The sequence below is a fragment of the Schistocerca serialis genome, chromosome 5, assembly GCF_023864345.2.
Source record: "Schistocerca serialis cubense isolate TAMUIC-IGC-003099 chromosome 5, iqSchSeri2.2, whole genome shotgun sequence".
Lineage (NCBI taxonomy): Eukaryota > Metazoa > Arthropoda > Insecta > Orthoptera > Acrididae > Schistocerca > Schistocerca serialis.
The window spans coordinates 574406311-574427643 of NC_064642.1; the positions used below are offsets into that span (position 1 = coordinate 574406311).

Below are 21333 nucleotides of genomic sequence, written 5' to 3' on the forward strand. Positions count from 1 at the left end.
AACGTGATGGTACGCATTCCTCGCCTTACACGAGGCATCACAACAACGTTTCACAAGGTAACGCCAGTCAACTGCTGTTTGTGTATGAGAAATCGGTTGGAAACTTTCCTCATGTCAGCACGTTGTAGGTGTCGCCACCGGCGCCAACCTTGTGTGAACGCTCTTAAAAGCTAATCATTTGCATATCACAGCATCTTCTTCCTGTCGGTTAAATTTGGCGTCTGTAGCACGTCATCTTCGTGATGTAGCAGTTTTAATGGCCAGTAGCGTAATAATTCCCGCCACGATGGGAACCACTGCACCCGCGGCAGCGTAGCAATGTATGAGGAGATGTTGGGCTTGCAGGGGGCGCAGCGCAGCGTGCGCGCGGCGTCGGCGCTGGGCTGGTCGGCGGACGTGCAGGCGCAGGTGGCGCTGTGCGCGCTGGCGGCGCTGCTGCTGCCGCTGCTGGTGGCGGCGGCGTGCTGCCGCGTCGGCAACCTGGCCAACGACGGCGCCAAGCTGGGCCGGCACCTGGGCGCGCGCCCCGACCCCGCGCTCGCCGCGTCCTCGCCGCGCCTCTGGGCGCACGGCGGGCCCACCGCGCCCTTCCTGCACCTCGCCTCCGCCTTCTGCCTGCTGCTACCGACGCTGCTGCTCGACGCCCGCCTCCTGCACGAGGGGCTCCTGCCCAGGGGTAAGCGCACTTCCTATGACCTGTCAGGTCACCCGCGTACTGGATGCAAAATCGTCGATCGGCTCGAAGAAGCGCGAAGAATGTCCGCGTGCTGTAACACCCGGCAACAGTGACAGCACAGACGGCAGCAAACCTCCCTACTGGGAATGAACAAAACATCAGCTACCCGCTTCGACACACAGGACCCCTAGGCCCAACATGAACGGGGACGCACAACTACCGAGCAATCCGATAGATGTCTCTACGGTTACACTACCATGATCCTTTGCGAGTCCAGGGTGCCCGTTTCTGCTCCTCAGTTCGGGAGGAGGCAATTCAAGATAACGGCTCACTGCTTGAATACTGCTCAGCAGTGTGGGATCCGTACCAGATAGGGTTGATAGAAGAGATAGACAAGATCCAACACAGAGCAGCGCGCTTCGTTACAGGATCATTTAGTAATAGCGAAAGCGTTACGGAGATGATAGATAAAATCCAGTGGAAGACACTGCAGGAGAGACGCTCAGTAGCTCTGTACGGGCTTTTGTTGAAGTTTCGAGAACATACCTTCACCGAGGAGTCAAGCAGTATATTGCTCCCTACTACGTATATCTCGCGAAGAGACCATGAAGATTAAATCAGAGAGATTAGAGCCCACAGAGAGGCATACCGACAATCTTTCTTTCCACGAACAATACGAGACTGGAATAGGAGAGAGAACCGATAGAGGTACTCAGGGTACCATCCGCCACACACCGCCAGGTGGCTTGCGGAGTATGGATGTAGATGTAGATTTAAGATTTATCACAAACAATTCACTCTTTTTTACAGTTTGTTGCAATTAAAAATCGTTAATAACATCTCGGTTTTAAAGAGTCGTCAGATCGTTGTTAAAATAGAAGTTATAGTGTAGCTTCAAGCAAGTAAGGTACAGTGTACTGATGAAGGTCAGAAGTAGAAGGAAGTAAGTTCGTATGCGACAAGGTGCCACAATTTTTCTCCATCTTCGCACTTGTTAAAAATTTTTGGGCTTTCGTATTAATTTAATAAAATTGTGCTGTGCAAGGCAACGGCCTTGCCGCAGTGGATACACCGGTTCCCGTGAGATCACCGAAGATAAGCGCTGTCGGGCGTGGTCGGCACTTGGATGGGTTACCATCCAGCCGCCATGCGCTGTTGCCATTTTTCGGAGTGCACTCAGCCTCGTGATGCCAATTGAGGAGCTACTCGACCGAATAGTAGCAGCTTCGGTGAAGATTACCGTCTTACGACCGGGAGTGCGGTGTGCTGACCCCACGCCCCTCCTATCCGCATCCTCCACCGAGGATGACACGGCGGTCGGATGGTCCCGGTAGGCCACTCGTGGCCTGAAGACGGAGTGTTTTTTTTTTTTTCTTGTGTTCTGCAATATTTGATCTTGTTTACATATAATAGTGCCCTCTATCAGATGCTACTTTGATAAATTTTGTGACATCAGTCTGATTAAAAAACGAAAGATTACATTGTTGCGAGTGTGACGCTGGAAGAACGAGACTAGTACCATACATAGGCCTTAATTTAAAAATGAAATTTCTGAGAATGAAATGTATTCATAATTGCGAATATGGACAACCATCAGACGTATAATGCAATGGCGACAATGAAAATTTGTGCCGGACTGGAGCTCGAATCCAGATTTCCCACTTATCGCAAGCAGTCGCTTTACCGTTAGGTATTTCTGTTCTTCCTTGTAACAAGTATTTGCTGTTTATTTCGGAATACGTCGCGCTTGCCGACTGTGTGTATGTCTGTAACCTGCATCTAAGTTCTTTTTAACACCGATATATCAATAACTGATTTTTAATTATAACAAATCGTAAAAAGAGAGTCACGTGTTTGTGATAAATCTTCAGTGCGCCATTGCCTTCAGTTGGCTTCTCCCGAGCTAAACAGCAGAAATGGAACTCGCGAACGATCATGGTAGTGTGACCATAGAGACTTCTATCAGATTCCAGAATGAGATTTTCACTCTGCAGCGGAGTGTGCGCTGATATGAAACTTCCTGGCAAACTGTGTGCCGGACCGAGACTCGAACTCGGGACCTTTGCCTTTCGCGGGCAAGTGCTCTACCAACTGAGCTACCCAAGCACGACTCACGCCCCCTCCTCACAGTTGTACTTCCGCCAATAACTCGTCTCCTACCTTCCAAACTTATCAGAAGCTCTCCTGCGAACCTTGCAGAACTAGCACTCCTGAAACAGTTTTAATCTGCCAGGAAGTTTCATATCAGCGCACACTCCGCTTCGGAGTGAAAATCTCATTCTGGAAACATCCCCCAGGCTGTGGCTAAGCCATGCCTCCGCAATATCCTTTCTTTCAGGAGTGCTAGTTCTGCAAGGTTCGCAGGAGAGCTTCTGTAAAGTTTGGAAGGTAGGAGACGAGGTACTGGTGGAAGTAAAGCTGTGAGGACAGGGCGTGAGTCGCGCTTGGGTAGCTCAGTTGGTATAGCACTTGCCCGCGAAAGACAAAGGTCCCGAGTTCGAGTTTCGGTCTGGAATACAGTTTTAATCTGCCAGGAAGTTTCATATCAGCGCACACTCCGCTGTAGAGTGAAAATTTCATTTTAGACTCAATACCTTGTTCTGTAGTAGAGAAGTGGACTTAAACGAATGTCTGCAAAATAGCCACTTTGCCCAGTAGGTAGAGCAAAGTGGCCACAGGTGGATAAAAGGTAAAAAAGACTCAAAGAACAAGTTTAGGACACAGTGAATAGAAAGGAATTGCGAAATGAAGAACATAGTCTACACATTTACAGAATGAAATTTATTTAAATTTGAGAAAAAATATTCAGACTTATTAACAATTTACCAAACTATACAAAACAATAATAGTTTTACATTCCAAGTTGCAGTGCAACATTTGTCATGAGATCAAAGTCAAATTAGGGTCATAAGTCACTCATCTCTACAATATTCACACACAAACATGTCGTCATCTTCACCACGTCCGGCACATTCTTCATGAGCCCACAGCTTGCAATCAGTGTGTCTTTAGATTAAGCCTCATTACAATCGAAACATTCGGTGTCCTTATCTTCCTTGCTGTATTCTTCTTCACTGTATCCTCCAAAAAGCTGCTTTTTGCACTTTACTCCTAGCTTTCCTATTTGCACTTTTACTTTGTTGCTAGGCCTTTTTATTTCAACATCTGGTTTAGACGTGTTAGTCATTTCTTTTGCTACGGGGTTTGTTCGTCTTTTCTTGATCTGCTTTTTCTTCTTCGCCTTATCTTCTAACAGCTCGGATTTGTAAGGGCTAGAGGTTATTATCGTTGCCTGACCTCTTCTTTGCCCCTACTTTCTTTGTTGTTGCTGCTCGCCTAATTTGAATTTTGGTAAAGGTAGGCCTGTAATATTTTTTGGGCAAACTGCAAAAGATGTTGATTGTGTTACCTTCTCATTTGCGTCAGCCATGAAAGTGCCCTCATTATTGTTATTGCCACTCACTTCTCCTTCCTGCACCAGCTTCATTTTCAGTAGTAGGACTATCAACTGCTTCTTCACTATTTGTCGCTACAACATCAAATTCATCTTCTTCAATTTGCATAGACGTGTTAACTACGTCTTTAACACCTTCAGTTCCATTGTTTGTCTCATTTACTGTGTCCCTTCTATTGTCATTTAAGTTTTCTCCACAGATCATGCCTATGTCCGATATGCACACCTCTGCAGCAACGAAATTTGCATCTGAAAATATAGACGAGTCAAAGGGACAATCCCGCATTTACGAAATCCATTAATTGCTGTAGATGGTACTGCTGCCAGCAGAAATGCTTCTCCAAGAAGATTACTGATTTCGAATTGTGTTAGGCCGGTATTACACTATCAAATTCCTTTGTCAAAGATTTGATCAAAGATGTGATCAAATATTCCCTCAAATATATTTGACAAAGATCTTTGACGTATCGCTAGAAGGGGTATTACACTGTCATCAAATTTTTCGCCAAAGTTCAAGATGGCTGACAACAACTTGTTATTAACCGCAGCAGTTGCATGTACCGCAATTGCATTGTGTGCACATGCGGAAAAGAAGTGGGGGAAAAAAAGGAACCATACATACGAGGTTGACAGTCTTAAATTCCTGTGATTACAACTTGATAATAAATTCAGTTGGGAGGAGCACACAACAGAACTGCAGAAACGCCTTAACAAATCTGTATTTGCAATTCGAGTGTTAGCAGACATAGGCAACATAAAATGAAAAAGCTTGCACACTTTGCCTACTTTCATTCCATAATGTCATATGGTATAATATTTTGGGGTAAATCTTCAAGTCAAACAAAAGTTTTCAGAGTCCAAAAGCGTGTAATACGTATTATTTGTGGAGTAAATTCACGGACGTCCTGCGGAAACCTCTTCAAAGAACTGGGTATATTAACTACTGCCTCTTAGTATATTTACTCCTTAATAAAAATTTTCCTAAATAATATATCTCTTTCTCCAACAAACAACTCAGTTCATACATACAATACCAGGAACAAAAATGATCTGCACAAGGACTTAAAAGCACTTACTTTAGTTCAAAAAGGGGTCCACTACTCAGAACACTCATCTTCAATAATTTGCCAGCAAACATAAAAAATTTAGTTACAAATAAAGACCAGTTTGAAAGGAGCCTGAAAGACTTACTAGTGGCCAACTCCTTCTACTCCATTGACGAAATTTTTAGTACAAACAAATGATGTATTTATTCATACTATTAGTATTGTTATTTCAGCTTTAAAAAATTGACATGTTCCATATCCACGAGGATCTCCTCAGCACGGATCTATGGAATGAAAAACTAATCTAATCTGGGTGAAGCCGTGGGTTTTACGACGACACGATAAAAGCATTCAACAAAACTTGTTACGTGAGTTTACAGTGGAAGACGTCAAGTCGTACATCAATTACTCAAGAATGGATGAGCATACATTTCTGTATGTGATCAGTGAAGTGTATCCTCATATCACAAAGCACAATATTCACTTAAGAACTGCTACATCTTCAGAAGACAGGCTCACTGGAACACTCCGATTCCTTGCTACAGGAGAGGGTTATGTTATGTTAGGTTAGGTCAGGTCCCCAATTCTCTTAATCTATTTTTGTATTCAGGGTGCCTCACGTTGTAAAGCGCCTCATCAGCTTCATACATCTCTATTAATTTTGTAGTTGTCGGCACACACCAATTGTATTTACCGGCAATACTTATAAAAACACTACAGACGACAGAACGCTGCAGCAATGCTAGCGCTCCATGTGGTAACACGTCACATTGCAGTGAACAGAAGACAAGCGATTTCTTTGATCAAATCTACAGTGAGGCCCTAGATTTGATCAAATATTGGACGACATTTGACAAAGTTCCTATTACACCATCAAATATCTTTGACAAAGATATTTGACAAAGAAATTTGATAGTGCAATACCGGCCTTATTACCCTTCCTGTGTTGTTTCGAAGAAACTTTTCGCAAGCTCTGGCATATAATAATTTGAAAGGTGCCATAAATGATACATTTAGAGGTTGTAGTTTGTGGCTACAATGTGGTGACAAACACACTACAGTTGTGTGATTTTCTCTGACATTTTCTGTGAAGTCTATATTTTTTGTGTGGGTGGTGTGTCCATCCAGAATAAGTAAGACTGGATCGTCAGCTGTAGGTTTTGTGTAATCCAAGAAATGATCAAACCATTTCATGAAAATATTCATCCATTGTGATGGCAGGTAAATGCGGTTCCTGGAGGAGCACCATCTTGAAGTTCAACTTTCATTCTTTGTCTGGGAAATGTCACAAAGGGTGGAATGAATGCCCCCCTTGCAGACATGCGTATGACTACTGTTGAAAGCAAACCTTTTTCTGCTGACCTAATAGCACCAACTTGGCGTCTGTCATTACAAGAGAAAACTTCGAAATTTCTAGACTGAACTGTCGTTAGACCAGTTTCGTCAACATTGTAGATTCTATGAGCAGGGTAAAAGTGTTTTTCTTGCACTTCCTGGAGAACGTTGAAAGATCTTTGCACATTAGCTTTATTAAAGCCCTGAGCCCTGCCCATTGAAGTGGATTCTGGTTTCCTAAGGCTTATGTTTGGATGTCTTTTCCGAAACTGTGCCACCCAGTCCTTGCCTGCCATCTTTTTTTCTTTATTAAATGGGTGTGGTAGATTATTCCGCTCAGCAAGTTGAAACCTCAAGTGTCGTAAATCAGTAACTAATATGCCATAATATCTTCGTCCCATGTCAAAAATATGGCTAAGTTCTTCTTCTTGCTTTTCGTTGAAAACACATCTAAAGTTTCCAAGAATCTTCTTATTTTCAATAGCATCACGGTTTTTCTTATGGAATCTTCGTTTAAGTGTGTTTCTTGGAACACTGAACTGTTTGGCTGCTGTTGCAAAGAACATCTTTTCTTTTCTTACAGCTTCCAGTGCCTGTTGCATAGCCTGGGAATCCCACGACTGTTGCAGTGATTTTGTCAAATAATTTGACGGCATCTTAGCACATTCGTGTAATAATAGAACCTACGTTTCAAAAATCGGTTAATATATTAATGTTTTAGTATACCTACGTATTTTCAGACAGACTATTTTCTTATTATCAATCGGTTGTTTTAAAATAGATAGCTTAAGCAAGTTATTTAGAGTATGTTCGGGCGAAGTGGCCACTTGGCCGCTTTGCCCTACCAGAGGACTGGCCACTTCGCCCGATTGGACGAAATTACGCTGATTGTTGTCTGGAAACGACAATACGTAACTTCCAAATACATAAATATCTAGTTCCCAAGGTTAAAATATACGTTTTACCAATACTATAGCAATTAAATGTCGCAGTACATACATTGTAAATATACGCAATTGAATTGATCAATTCATCAGATGTATAGAAAACACAAAATATGTCACTGCAGACGAGTGCGGCCGTCCATCTCCACGAGACTCGCTCGCAATACCAATAGTTTTAAGTGTTCTCCATTAGGCTGCGTCACTCTCGAAGGGAATAAAAGCAGGTGGTTACTTTACACGCCCTGGCCACTATAGCCGCCCATACCCTACCTCAGTGGTGTTAGTTTGTTAATGCTCTGTATTGTGTCATTACACTGTGGCTCTGCAGGTTAAGTGCTACTTCTACAAACTTAGACGTCCCGCCCTCAAACCCAATGATATATTAATTCCACACTTTTACTAGGGCCCTGTGATTGGCGGAAGTTAGCTGACTTTGTGCCGCTCTGGAATGTTCACTGTCCTTGCCAACATTAACTACATAATAGTATTGTCCACTGTAACAATAAACAGCCGTTGTGAATTAATTTTTATCCGTATGTGATGTTGTACATGGAGATTGTTAGTACTAATTACGGAAATGAGATAGTCCTTGTAGCGACTCATCGTCAACTTTAGTGTCACCTCAGCAATTCATTAACCTATTACACATTCAGTTGTTTTATGTGCTGTAAGGTATCTGCTGTGGAAGACGGAGGTGCGGGTTGTCTTAGCAGCCAATGTACTACAAACTGATCGCTAGCTTCCACCTCCAGCATCCTCCGCCCAGGGGCCAAGTAAAAGCATGCAACCAGTATTTGAATTTTATTTCTTTATGCGAAAAGTGCCAAGTTGTACCTTGAACCATGTTCAGTTCCTTAAGTTATTGCCTAGAGCTTTGTCTTAGCCGCCAAATTCATGAAAGAATTGGTAAGGATTTCATTGCTGCCAAATTTTTGTGACAAGCAAGTCTATAAATGTGATTGCTGCTTGTTTCATATGCAAAAAATTGAACTGTGCTCTCGAGATTCCTGCCTAACCACACCGTCGGAAATCACAATGAATTGAAAAAAAAAAAAAACCACACACACAAATTTTTTTGAGAAGAAAGAATATAAATGTTTGTTTCCCTCACAACAGTTTCATTGAAGGAACTCAGAACGGAGAGAGCACACTTTTATATGTAGTTAATGCCTAATATTGCAGAACATAATTCTGACGTATAAATAAGGGAGTCCCAGAATGTGTTACAAATGTGAAGATAAAAAGAAAACATATATTAGCATGTATTAGGACATGAACATACATCCTACAACTCTGTAACTGCACGTATCTGACTACATGACCACAGCAATTGCATAAAGTTTTGAGCATTATTGCTATTCATCTTAAAATCTCTGAAGGATTTTTACAGCCAGTATGTCATTACTTGACATTTAATTATAACAAATTGTACCTAGAGTCAAGTGTTTGCCATAAATCTTTCAAGATCTGCCTTGAAACGGCATACTGTTATAAAACGCAAGTTATAATACAAAAACAACGAAATGCAGTGAATCCAGTATGATGGCTCAAAAATAGCGAATTAGGGACATCACATGACTAATTCCCAATTGCAACCAAATGCCAGCCATAGATTTTTCGCTGAATGCCTGTCATACACAATCCTACTTTCCAATTTTAGTCACTTGTTTCATTTGTTTTGGGCTGTGCAAAGAATAACTGCTTAAACTACTGTGTGTGTGCAGCAATTAATCCAATCTCTTTGCAGTCTCTACCGGAGTGACACACAGAGGGGTGATGAAGATGTCTATATTCTTCATCTAATAGTTGTTCTTGAAACTTCATAATTAGACTTTTGCTGAATAACTTGCATCTCCAGTTGAGCATCTGCCAGTTCATGTTTCTCTGCATTTTGGCGACACTCTTCCACAAGTCAAACAAATCTGTGAATATTCATGTTGCCCTTCTTTGTATACATGCAATATCTTCCGATAGTAATATTTAGTACCAGTTGATACATCTGAGCAATATCCTACGATGGATGGCATGAGTGTTTCGTAAGCAATCCTCTTGACGATCCCCTCTTCTGAAGTTTTTTAGAGCATGTTGATTAACCAATCTAGAGTTAGTTTCCTTTTAGATATGCGTATTTTATTTTTCAAAGGCTGCTGTGTCTAATCACAAACTCTTTATTTCAAATTAAATAAGTGTTACTGGAAATATTTTTAGTCATTTTGCTGCCTAATTCGTAACCAAAAATTGGACACAATTTAATTCGGGCCTTCAAATGCATTGAGAAACATTACAGTTCAATATGTGTGTGCTTGAAAACTTACAAAACTCTTTCAATACTTCTCACACTAGCCTTAGAAATCTGTTTCTGAATATTAACACTACAATGGATTACAGGCCTGTCTTCCCTTCTTCTGACCTTACTGAGTTTAATATGGACCAAGAACCCCCCCCCCCCCCCCCCCCGCCTCCCCACCCCCCATCTCCACTTGCTCTCAGGGGAAAAAATGTAGTGTAGATAGGTGTTTATCTTTCAACAAAATTATTTATCCAGGTTTGTGATAGGGTCAGAACTGAAACTGTTTTATGGCTGGTTACAAGTCACTATTCATATTAAAACCCTCCATACCCCCAGGTCCAGTCACCCCCCAACAAACTACCACAGGGTCACTTGGAAGAAAAAATATTTCAATGTTACAGAGTGTTTGAACAGAGGACCCTTATATTCACAGGAGTAGCACTTAAAGGGTAGAGCCACTGACCAGTGATATAAATCAGTGGATTAACATAATAACACCATTGGGGGATTATTGATACTTTTTTTATTGCATTTGTAAACAATGAGTTGGCAGCTTCCCGTTCTCAAAGAGGGAAAAGTCAGCAGTAGCTACCAAATTGCAGTGAATGTACCAGTTGAAAATATAATGAGCAGCTATTTTAATCCATCTGCTAAAATTGTCACTACAGTTTAGAAACATGACTTGTGACAACAAACACACGTATCAATGTCTTCAGTAGCCCAGCATCCCACTTCTGCTGGAACTAGACTCCTGTAACCTTGTCTTCACTACAGGTGGTTATCTCTCATCCTAGAGTCTGAGTGTCCTGCCCTTTCGTCTTGCCTTTCCCCAGAATATCTCTCTCTGCTCCAGGAAGGAACTAATTGATCTGAAAGTTTGGATCATGTCATCACTACTACTTTTATGTCTGATTATTGCCTCCAAAAGTTAAGTCCTGGCCAGCAATTTTGTATCATAATTTATTAATACACTACATCCAACCACCTTTGTGCCAGAGTATATGTAGAATATTTAGAGGCATTTCCTATAGTAGGGAAGAAATTTTTGCCCATTTGTAAACATATTACAAAAAAATTGCAAACATTAGAAGCAGAGCAAAATATTTCAGTATTAGAAATACCTGTTAAGGAGTTTGCAACAAGAGTCAGAACTTACCTCTGATTGGCTGTGCAGAATTGAGATCTTCAATTGACATTACAGTCATGTGAGTATCTTTTAAAAGTAACAATTCTCTCATCATGGGTTCATGGTAAAGAGGAAGAACTGCTTCTCTTAGAATTTTTGGCATGAAGATTAAATGTAAACATAACAGTTCTTTTATGTTCTCCATAGGTTATTTTGTTCTACATGTTCCACATCAACAAAGTTCTTTTCATGATGTAGCTATAGAATAAACAAAGTGCCTCACCTGATCTAATCTTTCATTGTTTTAACAAGAACCATCACATCTTTCAGAGGCGATATGGCACACCGACCTCGACTTTGTCGTTGGCAACCGTGACAGGTTGGTTGTTCTGAGTTTTCTGAGCACAACTCCAGCAACAACGCCGCTGTCTGTAGTGGAAGGTGGTCCGACAGTGGGATCCGCCTCAGATGGCAACAGCAGTGCACCAGCAACTGGTGGTGCACTTCCCACTCCACAACCACTAACTGCCACCAACATGACCACGAGTGTACCACCCGCTGCGAGGCTCGCTATCTCTGGAGACCAGCTGCGTGAACCCGCACTGACCATCGGGCCAGTGTCCGCAGAGTTCGCCAATTATGCTGCCGCTTTACTCGTCTACGCCGTCCGATACCCAGCTGTCTTCTGGCACACCAATAAGGCATTTGGAGCACTCTTCTCACTGCAATTACTTGCTAATGGAGTGCAGAGCCTGCTCGCCTATGCTGGTGTCTGCGTTCTCTACAAGGTGAGAATATCCTACTGTTTCATACTCACTAACTAGTGGAAGTGGCTGCACTCTTGTGCAGAGTGCCAAATTGCCATAATTTATTTTCTGAGTGCAAAACCTCAGTAAAGAAAACTGCAATACATACAGATCATTATTGCTTATTATTATCAATGTTTCTGTTGTTAAGCTTATATGGAGAGGAACTTCCACATTTTTTATAAGCATTAGCACATCCATGTGTGCAATCGTGGGTATTAACAATTTTAGTTGTGGTAAGTGTTGGGAAAATGTAAGTGTTGGGTATTATGTCTCTATATAGTTTTGCAATATATTCGTTCCTGATGGACAGGACCTTATAATTTTCATTGCAGATCTGTAGTGTTGTGATGTCGCACATGATTCTCAACAGGAAATTTTGGTTTCATATAGCACTAAGATGTTTGATGGAAAGTTCTGGTAACAAGAGGACTCTGGAAAACAAGTACCAAACAGAACCGTCACTATTACACTGTAAACATTTGTCCCATACATCTTCTATGTTGTGGCAATATTAGGAATAGGATAGATTGCTACTCACAATAAAGATGACCTATTGAGTTGCAGACAAACACAACAAAAAGACTGTTACCCATGTAACTATTGGCCCAAGTGTCCCTCAGCAAAGAAAACACATGCACTTTCACACACGCAAGCACGCCTCACACATATTCAGCCACCAGTACCGGCACCTCTGATTGGATGATCTGAAAGCTGATACATCAGTCAGAAAATCTAATTAGTTGACTACGAGGTTCTCCAATTTCATGTTTAATTCTGTCTTGCAAAGTTCACAGTATTCTGATGAAGCAAACACCAATCATTATAAAATGGCATTGCATGTTGAATGCATATATGCTAGTAGTTAATAGCTACTTGAGTAACTTCATTAGGAAGACAGATGCTCCTGACTACGAATGCTTCAGATTATGACATACATATGAATAAAATTCGACACTCATCTCATGGTCAATGATGTTAAACTGTCTTAACAGATGAATCTTGATCAAAAACTAATCAAGTGAATTCTAACCTCTTGGGGTATTCAAGTGACTAGATAAGGAGAGATGGTGATGATCATTTCCTGATCACTGTACAGTATCCAAGTGCCCTCAACTAAATCTCAGATCTTGTCTGCACTGTTCTACAGAGACACCACAGTCACAATATATTGTGGCCCACAATCGGATGACAAATTTAAGTTCAGCAACTCTATGCATTCAAAAGGCAGAGGAGATTCAATGTCAAATCTCACTCTCTTCTTTCCTTTCACTTCCTTATCCATTTATGTAAATATTAACACAAACTATACTTTACAACCATTCCATACAATCATCCACTCTGCAAGGCCATAAAGCTGATAACCATACACATATAAATGATATGTAATGGTAGAGCACCTGTACTGTAGGGAGAAATACAGTGTTGCTCATAGCACATGGACTCATCTGTGCTTCAAAAGACAAATACCTTTTATTTGTACAGGGTTTCCAATAGAATAATATAATGTTTTTGGAGGCATAATAAGATTAGCTTATTTTTTTAAATAGTATATACATAGTTTAATGAGTGAAATTAAAATTCAATTTCTTAGTTTTACTTACAATATTGAAATTATAAAATATGTTATAGTTTACTTAAAGATTGTCATCCAATTTTATCAAGTTTTTTTTTTCCTCATGCACTCATACAACTTCATTTGGGAGCTTCCCATTGTTCATTCTGTCATCACTGGTGGAGTTGCTGCAATTTCCTGCTGAATGACATTCTTCAGTTCTGTAACTGAATGTCATTGAACATTGAACACTATATCTTTCAAATAATCTCAAAGGTTGAAATCATGGTTATGTCAGGTGAACATTCTGACAATAGGTGTACATTCTGACAATAGAATATTACGATGTCATGGAATCAAACATCCTGAAAAAATTTTCTGGAGACTTGCGTGGGAATTATTGCTCCACTTTACTGTAGCCAAATTTCATTTGAACCAAACTTATTGTTTTGATAGCAGGAAGTTGTGCTACATTATTATCTACCAACAAAACATTACTGTTGCCTTGTGAGTTGCCTAAGACCAGTACACCTAAACGAACGAGATGGTGTAATGGTTAGCAGACTTGCATTCTCTAGGATGATGCTTCAAATCTCCGGGTGGCCATCCAGATTTAGGTCTTCTGTGATTTACCCAAATCACTTAAGGTGAGTTCTGAGATTGTTTCTGTGAAACAACATGTCCAATTTCTTTCCCTAATCTGAGCTTGTCCTCTGTCTGTAATGACTTCATTGTCATGGGACAGTAAACTCTTAATCTTCTGTCCTCCTTCTTCAACATGCCACATGTTGAAACTTTATGTCATATGATGCATCACTGAGAACTGGTCACTGGTGAACTTCTCATAGGTTAACAGCTGACCAGTACAGACAAGTCTGTTCATTGGGATACCCAGACAGAGAAAAATGTGTTTTGCTTACACATTTACACTTCATTCCTATTTATGGACAAAGCTTAAGGTAATAAAGAAAAATTCTTCTTACACATTGATCGTTAATGCCTGATGCAGTAGCATGCCTAACTGTAGAATACCAATGAGACTGTATATTGACAAACTTTCAGTGACAACGTTCTTATTCATTCTTGCACTGCATTTTCATTCTTTTGATTTTGTTTCCTAAGGAGATAGTTTTTTTTTTTTCCTGAAAAGTTATTGATCCACAGCAATATTATATTCCTCCTGGGACATGAAACATTTCAGTTTAAATTAAAAGATGGATAAAATAAAAGCTGCATAATGATAATGGAAGTCTTTAAAACAAACTTAGGTGACAGAAGTGCAATTCGTATAACACATGATAGCTACGGTACTGAAATGGTATGAGTAGTGCTAATATTTAATAATAGTATCAACATTTCACTGACAGTTGTGACAAAATATCAGTGGATACAAATTCATCAGATTACCCCATCACACACTGTACATATAATATGAAAGAGAAACTAACTGTAAATGCAATTTTTTTCAGGGCTGATAAGAAATTAAGAGCATAAAGACAATTCCCCCAAGCAACAATACAGACATTTGGCATATTGCAGGGAACTGATTGTTCAGTATTAAGTGCAGAAATTTTGAATGAAACAAGGATTGAAAATACACACATATTTATGATAACTTCAGAGGTATCTGGATTGTGGAAGAACATCTTTCTGTAAATTGTATAGCTATGGCTTTAGAGGTTTCTAGACTTTATCCTTTACATGTGACATGAGCAGTTTTGAGACAACTTGGATTGTGACTTCTTCTTGCTTACAGGTGCAGGTAGTCGGTGCTGCAGAAGCACTTCCCATTCTTGGCAGTAATGAGTCACCATTCTTGCTCAATCCATTGGTCACATTGGCGCTCTATGTACTCTCCAGTGTGCTGGTTCTAGCATCCAGTCTTGTCCTCTATCTCTACGGTTATGGCAGGTGAGATGGCTTTCTGTACTCATTTTCTACACAAGAAATGGCCTCCATTTTTCACACAAGAAAATTTAGCTGAACAGCATCCATGGCTTGTAACATATAGGTGCTATTAAACAAAAGGTGAAATTCTTTTTCTGCACCATGTGTTTTTTTCCTTCACATGGGGAATTTCTGGCACAATTTAATTGATTTGTGAGTAAAGGAGACAAGTTACCAAACAATACAAGCACAGACAGAGATTCACATTGCCACTGCCCAGTTATCTTAAGTGTGCCTAAACATTTCATTAAACACAATTTAAAAATAGATATGCAGTTTCTGCAACACAGAAAAGCAGAGGAAAAAGCTGATGATGGAGATGTCTGGCACATGATCAAATTTGTCTTTCTACTACAGATTCCCTGTTGTGAGGTCTAGGTTTTGCTGATGTGCATGGGTTCCACAGCAATTTTTCCAAGTGGGGACTGATGGATGGGGCTGGGTGGGGGTTTGCAAGACTCTGAAATTGCTATTTTTTTATATAAATAACTTGGTGAATTTTGGGATATGTCACACCATAAGAACTAAATTTTTATAGATGACAACAAAAACTTATTATACCCAAGAGAGCTGATGTTTATCAACTCAATATCTGAATAAAAACTCTTTACTTCAGATTCCAGGGGAGAGAGACACAACCCCCCACTCCCACCCACCACCCAGCCATCACTTGTGGATGCCAATGTTGATGTGATCATTAAAGTGTGTAACTGAATGATGTGGCACACTAGATTTTTTCATGTTTTTTTAATCACAATAAGAAAATGTTGTGCTTTTTGTTTCAGCAGCACCACAGGAGGAATTTTTCACATTCCTCTAATAGAGTGAGATATTGGGAATACAGCCATGCGATAGTATCTTCCACTTATTATATTTAGACATCATCTCTTGTTTTGAAGAAAATGTCCACACCAGTTGCATGTTTCTTTTATTTACATTATGACCATTGTCTAGTGGTCTATGTCATATGTCCTGGGAGGGCAGAGAACATTATGAGCCGTATCAGGATGCTTGACATACACCACTAGATAACAGTCTTGCAGACAGGTCATGGTTTTAAATAAAAAGAAAAGTGCAATTCAAGTGGACATTTTCTTCAAACTATTACAACAATTGAAGCATTGTCACCATGATGTTCCACATGCTGGACAAGAAATTAATGATCTCTTGCCATCATTTCTATGTGCTATATGTCAGGCAACTGTTCCTTGTTAACATACAATGTTGACAAGTTTGCTTACGGCCATTATCGTATGCTACTAACATATATTACATTTATTAAAATGTATGTTCTTCCAACTACAAAGCCAATGATGTATTGTAAAGATATTCCCTGCGACATGTTCAAATCCCATTTTGTCAGTCACTCTTGTCACCATGTAAGTAATCTAGTTTTGTGCCTGTACTGTCAATTATAATTTGCAACATTTTTCTTTTCTTTTGGCAGGTTTCTCTCATTTGTGCATGCGGAGCAAGAACGGCGGGCTGTGCTGGGACGGCGACCTGCAGCACGTGGCTGGGGGTACTTCACACACTGTGCAGCACTGTGTGCTCTGCTTGCCATTGCTGTCTGCAATGCGCCACTCCTGCATGATTACACAGCTGTATATCGTGGCAGCCTAGATGGTGCAGTACTCGCATGTGTAGTAGGTGGCATTTCACACCTTCTACTCTGGGTGCTGTTGTGGCTCCTACTCACCATTAAGCGACGCTGGGCTTTTCGTCTCCGGGTCAGTGTGGCTCGTGCCGAGGTGCGTTCGCCTCGGTCTGTGAGACTTGTGGCTGATGTAAAGCTGTCATCCCGTGATGCGGGCCCTGGTGCACCACTACTTGTAATAGGCAATGGCCGCACCTATGCTATTACGGAGAGCTCACCAAAGCGTGCCATCATGAGTGTTGTGCACCGTGTTGCTGCTGAGCGAAAGCCAAAGGCTGCACAAAGTAAGTCCACTTTCAAGTCAGTAACCTGCAAACATTTGTAAAAATTATGCATTTTGTACATTTTGTACAGATAATGATGATGTATCATTAGGGGAAAATATGCTACAGATCCCCCCACACTGAGCTGAAAACATCTTATGGTGCATGCCTATTGAGGTTCTATTTTTATGAGTCCGGCAATCATTTAAATGAAAAATTAGTGGAGATCTACAGTGGTTTGTACCTTCATGTATGGTTCATGTTCTGTTTGTGTCACACCCATAACAGTGATTTTCCCAGCTGCTGCCTATGAGTGTGAGTCTCTTCATGACTCACAGTTGAAACCATTATCACGAGCATAAAATGTATAATTATATCACACATGTCATGACATTATCATTGGCTCAGAAATATTAAATAATGTACATGTCTCTAAAATCTGGCATATATCTCAGGCATTGTAATTAAGGCCAAATTAATGGAGCGAGTAAGAAACTGCAAAGAGGCTGTTAAAATGAAAGAGAAGTATGGCAGGAACCACAATGTTACTTGTGACAAGTGACACTGATATCCACACAGAATGATTTTTGTAGCAATTTGTCTTGTCAATGGAATATACTATCCAATCACATATAAAATCCACTGTAACCTTTGAAAGCCTTTTTATATGGTCATGATCATCAACCAGTTGTCCACCCACATGAATGACCACTGTAAATTGAGGCCAAGGGTAAGGTTGGCCATCGAACAGTGAAACATGCAACTTAGCACACCACATTCAACTTTAATATTTGCTGCATAACTGTTCTTCCAAGGTATCTTTCCATTATGTTTAATTTATGCCAGTCCTCACCTTACACCAGTACGTTATAACTTTCATTCCCTTTATAGGTTGCTGAAACAACAATCATATTGTTCTCTTAGTGGTCTCTCTTTCCTATTTACATGCCTCTCTCCACCCAACAACCTACTCTACATCACTGTGTTTAACATACTGCTAAATCTTCCTATACCATGGTGAAGATTCAATGATCCTGTATTTCTAATCTCTTTTCTTCCTGTCTCTTCTTCTTATACCCTTTGTTTCTTCCTTCCCTTCACTCCACCCTCCTCTTCCCATCACCTTGGCCTAGTAAGGTTCCAATCCTAGGCAGAGAAGCTATGTATACACTCTGAAAAAGAACTAATGTTCATAAGAAGAGCCACTATGTTGTAGTTCTTATTTATATGTCTATCCACCAACCAATGTTTTTATTAGCTTGATAGTTCCATAAGATATCTTGTGTGTTCAGTACCATTATGTGTGGAAATTTTAACCCTTGTGGTACAAAGGGGTAGAAAGGTACGTAGTGTCCAATATTCTAAAATATTGTAATCTAGTCAGTTACTTTATACTTTAAACTATTCAAAAAATGTTTTTCTTTTTTTTTTAATTTTTCTACTAGATTCCACATAAGTTTTAAACTTTTCAGTTTACTTAACAAAAAAAATTAAATTTCAGTAGTAGATGTCACTTTCCCCAGTGAAAGTCATATTCAATATTTCCAGCTTCATGGCCTCACATCAAAAGCTCCCTAAAAAGCATGTTAGTGTAAAAGTCAACAGCAATGAACAATATTCGCATTTTTTAAAAATTTTTTGTGGTGGCCACAAAGTATCCCCCTCCCTCCCCCCTTGATAGTACATGTTATTGAAAGTCTGTTGATATTGCTGAGGGAGTGCTAACAGATATTTTCAGGTTCTGGACCCTACTTACACATCAGTACCTCTTTATGCTAGGATAAATCATATACTAAGTTACAATGAAAGAACTGGAAAAGATATTCATATTTGCATGTTCCTTAAGTTTATTATGATTGTTGTTGATTTATTACCTTCATAGTTTCATATCCTCCTCCATAAATTGCTGTACTTCTATTTTCTTACTGTGCACATTTTTGCAGGTATTGATGATATAAATGAGGAACAAGTGTACTGGTTGCGGCCAAAACCACCTTCACCAAAGACTTCTCCAGATTCTGACAGATTAACATGGTTGAATCGCAAATTAAGCACAAATACGAAACACAAAGTCACATTTGATGATTCACTTTCAACATCAAAGTAAGTGTGGCTCCAAAATAATTTACTAGAAACATTTTGCAAATTAGTTTGATGTTTCTTTGGAGGTACATCTATTACAGGAAAGGAAAGTGTCTCTTAGCAAAGTCTCCCAAAAGTGGGAGCAAAGGCAAGAAGGGCCCACAGAATGGTTTGGAGCAAGAGTCAGAAGATGATGGTGACTATGCAACACTGCGAGAGCTGCCTCGAGCAGAAAATGAGGAAAACAAGGTATGCATCAGTGCTTATAAGCCCTGGAGTCTGAAATGTAGATTGACCATAAAGCAAATTATGGATTCGATAAATACTGCTGCTATATATTTTCGGCATGGTCTTATAAGAAAAGCATAAATACAGTGTAGAGTGAAAGCATGAAAAGTCCAGATTGAAATATCAACAATATTATGAAAAAGATAGATTACTACTCTCGACATAATGACGGTGCATAGAGTTGCAGACAGGTATGACGAAGACACTGTTACGTACAAGCTTTTGGCCAAAGGATTCTTCACAAAAGAAAAATGCACACACATTCACAAAAGCAAGCACACCTCACACACATATGACTACTAACTCCAGCTGTTCTGGCCAGAATGCCAATAAAATGTAGAATAAGACAATTTTAATGACTGGGAGTATAAAGTGAATGGGCTCTGCAACATAGTTGTGTGAAAGTTGTACGAAAAATGAGGAAATTGAATAATTTTTTTTTTCATCCATCTTATTTGCATTGATATAAAATTCAGCTGTATTGGTTACTGGTTTCTGACTGACACACACATTCTCAAACCATACAACTAAAAATCACAAAGTACATATCTAACAATATTGCATACAAACAGTATGTATGTCAACATTATAGGTACTCATATGCTTATAAACATGCCCTGCTATTAGCCACTATTATTCATGTGTTACAAACAATATGCATGTCCACATTACAGGTACTCAATGCTTATAGACATACCTTGCTCTTAGCCATAATTATTCATACAGTATGGTGACAAAAGGCTTCTGTAGAGCAAAGCATACAGTGAGCAATAAGTACCCTCATTGATTAGCCTGTATGTCTGTTGCAGCTGACTGACACAACCAGACTGACAAATACTACCTACAGTAGTCAACAAGATATCTTTGTAGGTGTTGCCCTCATACATACGAGCATGCGCATATTGATGCCTATTAGTTTTCTATGGTGCTGCAGCAACCATTGTCATTAAATGAAAAGATTTTTAAAAGTAAAGAAATATCAAATGCTGATAATTTTGTTTCACAAAATAATGTAGCAATCAAATGAAAATATCCATTTTACATTACATGAAATGTTAACAATTTTTCTTTTTTTTTACAAAATAACATAGCATCCAAACAGAACATACAAAGACAGGAGGTGATATCATAGCACACCCTCTTGTACACAGCCCCATATTTTTGTAGCAGATTACAATACCAAGCATTACTACCTTGCCTACAAGGAGTCAATGTTAAAACCTAAAATATGCTGTTCAATACTGTATGTTGGCTACATACTGTCTAAAAATGAAATAAGGTAAAAGACATAAAACAATTACAGCCTTACAAATTACATTATTAGTGTACTTTTGGTACTAAACCCATAGTAACGATTTAAATAAGCATTACACGGCACCATACTGAGCATCATATGATGCATTCATCATTCATGGTGCTAAGGCACATTCTAAACCAAGCCTTATATGTGCATTGATCATATATATAATCGTAGGTAAATATATTAAAATATTATATAACGTGCCAGTAATATATTATTACCGTCTGTCCACCTGCAACATTGTTACGAGGGACCCTTTACCACACAACACTGGTACAAAGTGCACTCCGCCATGCAACTCCGTTGAGGCATCCACTGCCATGCAAAATTGGTATGGTGACCTGGTGCTGCAGTCAGACAGGCTTATGCCTCTGTGAGCAATTCCAAAGAGTTATGGCATTCACCATTATAGGGCTGTGGCATCAATTTCATAGTAGTGGGGGACTTTAATTCATTGTGGTGCAGCCAATTTGTTTGAAATATTTCAAATTTACCTGTATATACACAAACCTTCCTCATGGATCATTCTATTTATTACCGAAAATCATATCAAAATCCCTACAG

At 39.8% G+C, this 21333-nt stretch overlaps 1 protein-coding gene across 1 annotated transcript in view; it reads left to right on the forward strand.

The window, feature by feature from the left end:
• The window catches only part of LOC126482098 (protein tincar), a gene marked incomplete at its 5' end in the record, with an annotated part of 50271 nt that overhangs the window by 7711 nt on the left and 21227 nt on the right, over positions 1-21333 (forward strand). Inside the window, 6 exons of the mRNA XM_050106074.1 lie at positions 346-676; positions 11202-11659; positions 14989-15143; positions 16627-17120; positions 19043-19202; positions 19283-19430. Of these exons, the coding sequence (XP_049962031.1) occupies positions 346-676; positions 11202-11659; positions 14989-15143; positions 16627-17120; positions 19043-19202; positions 19283-19430 (1746 nt within the window). The remainder of the gene's footprint in view (positions 1-345; positions 677-11201; positions 11660-14988; positions 15144-16626; positions 17121-19042; positions 19203-19282; positions 19431-21333) is intronic.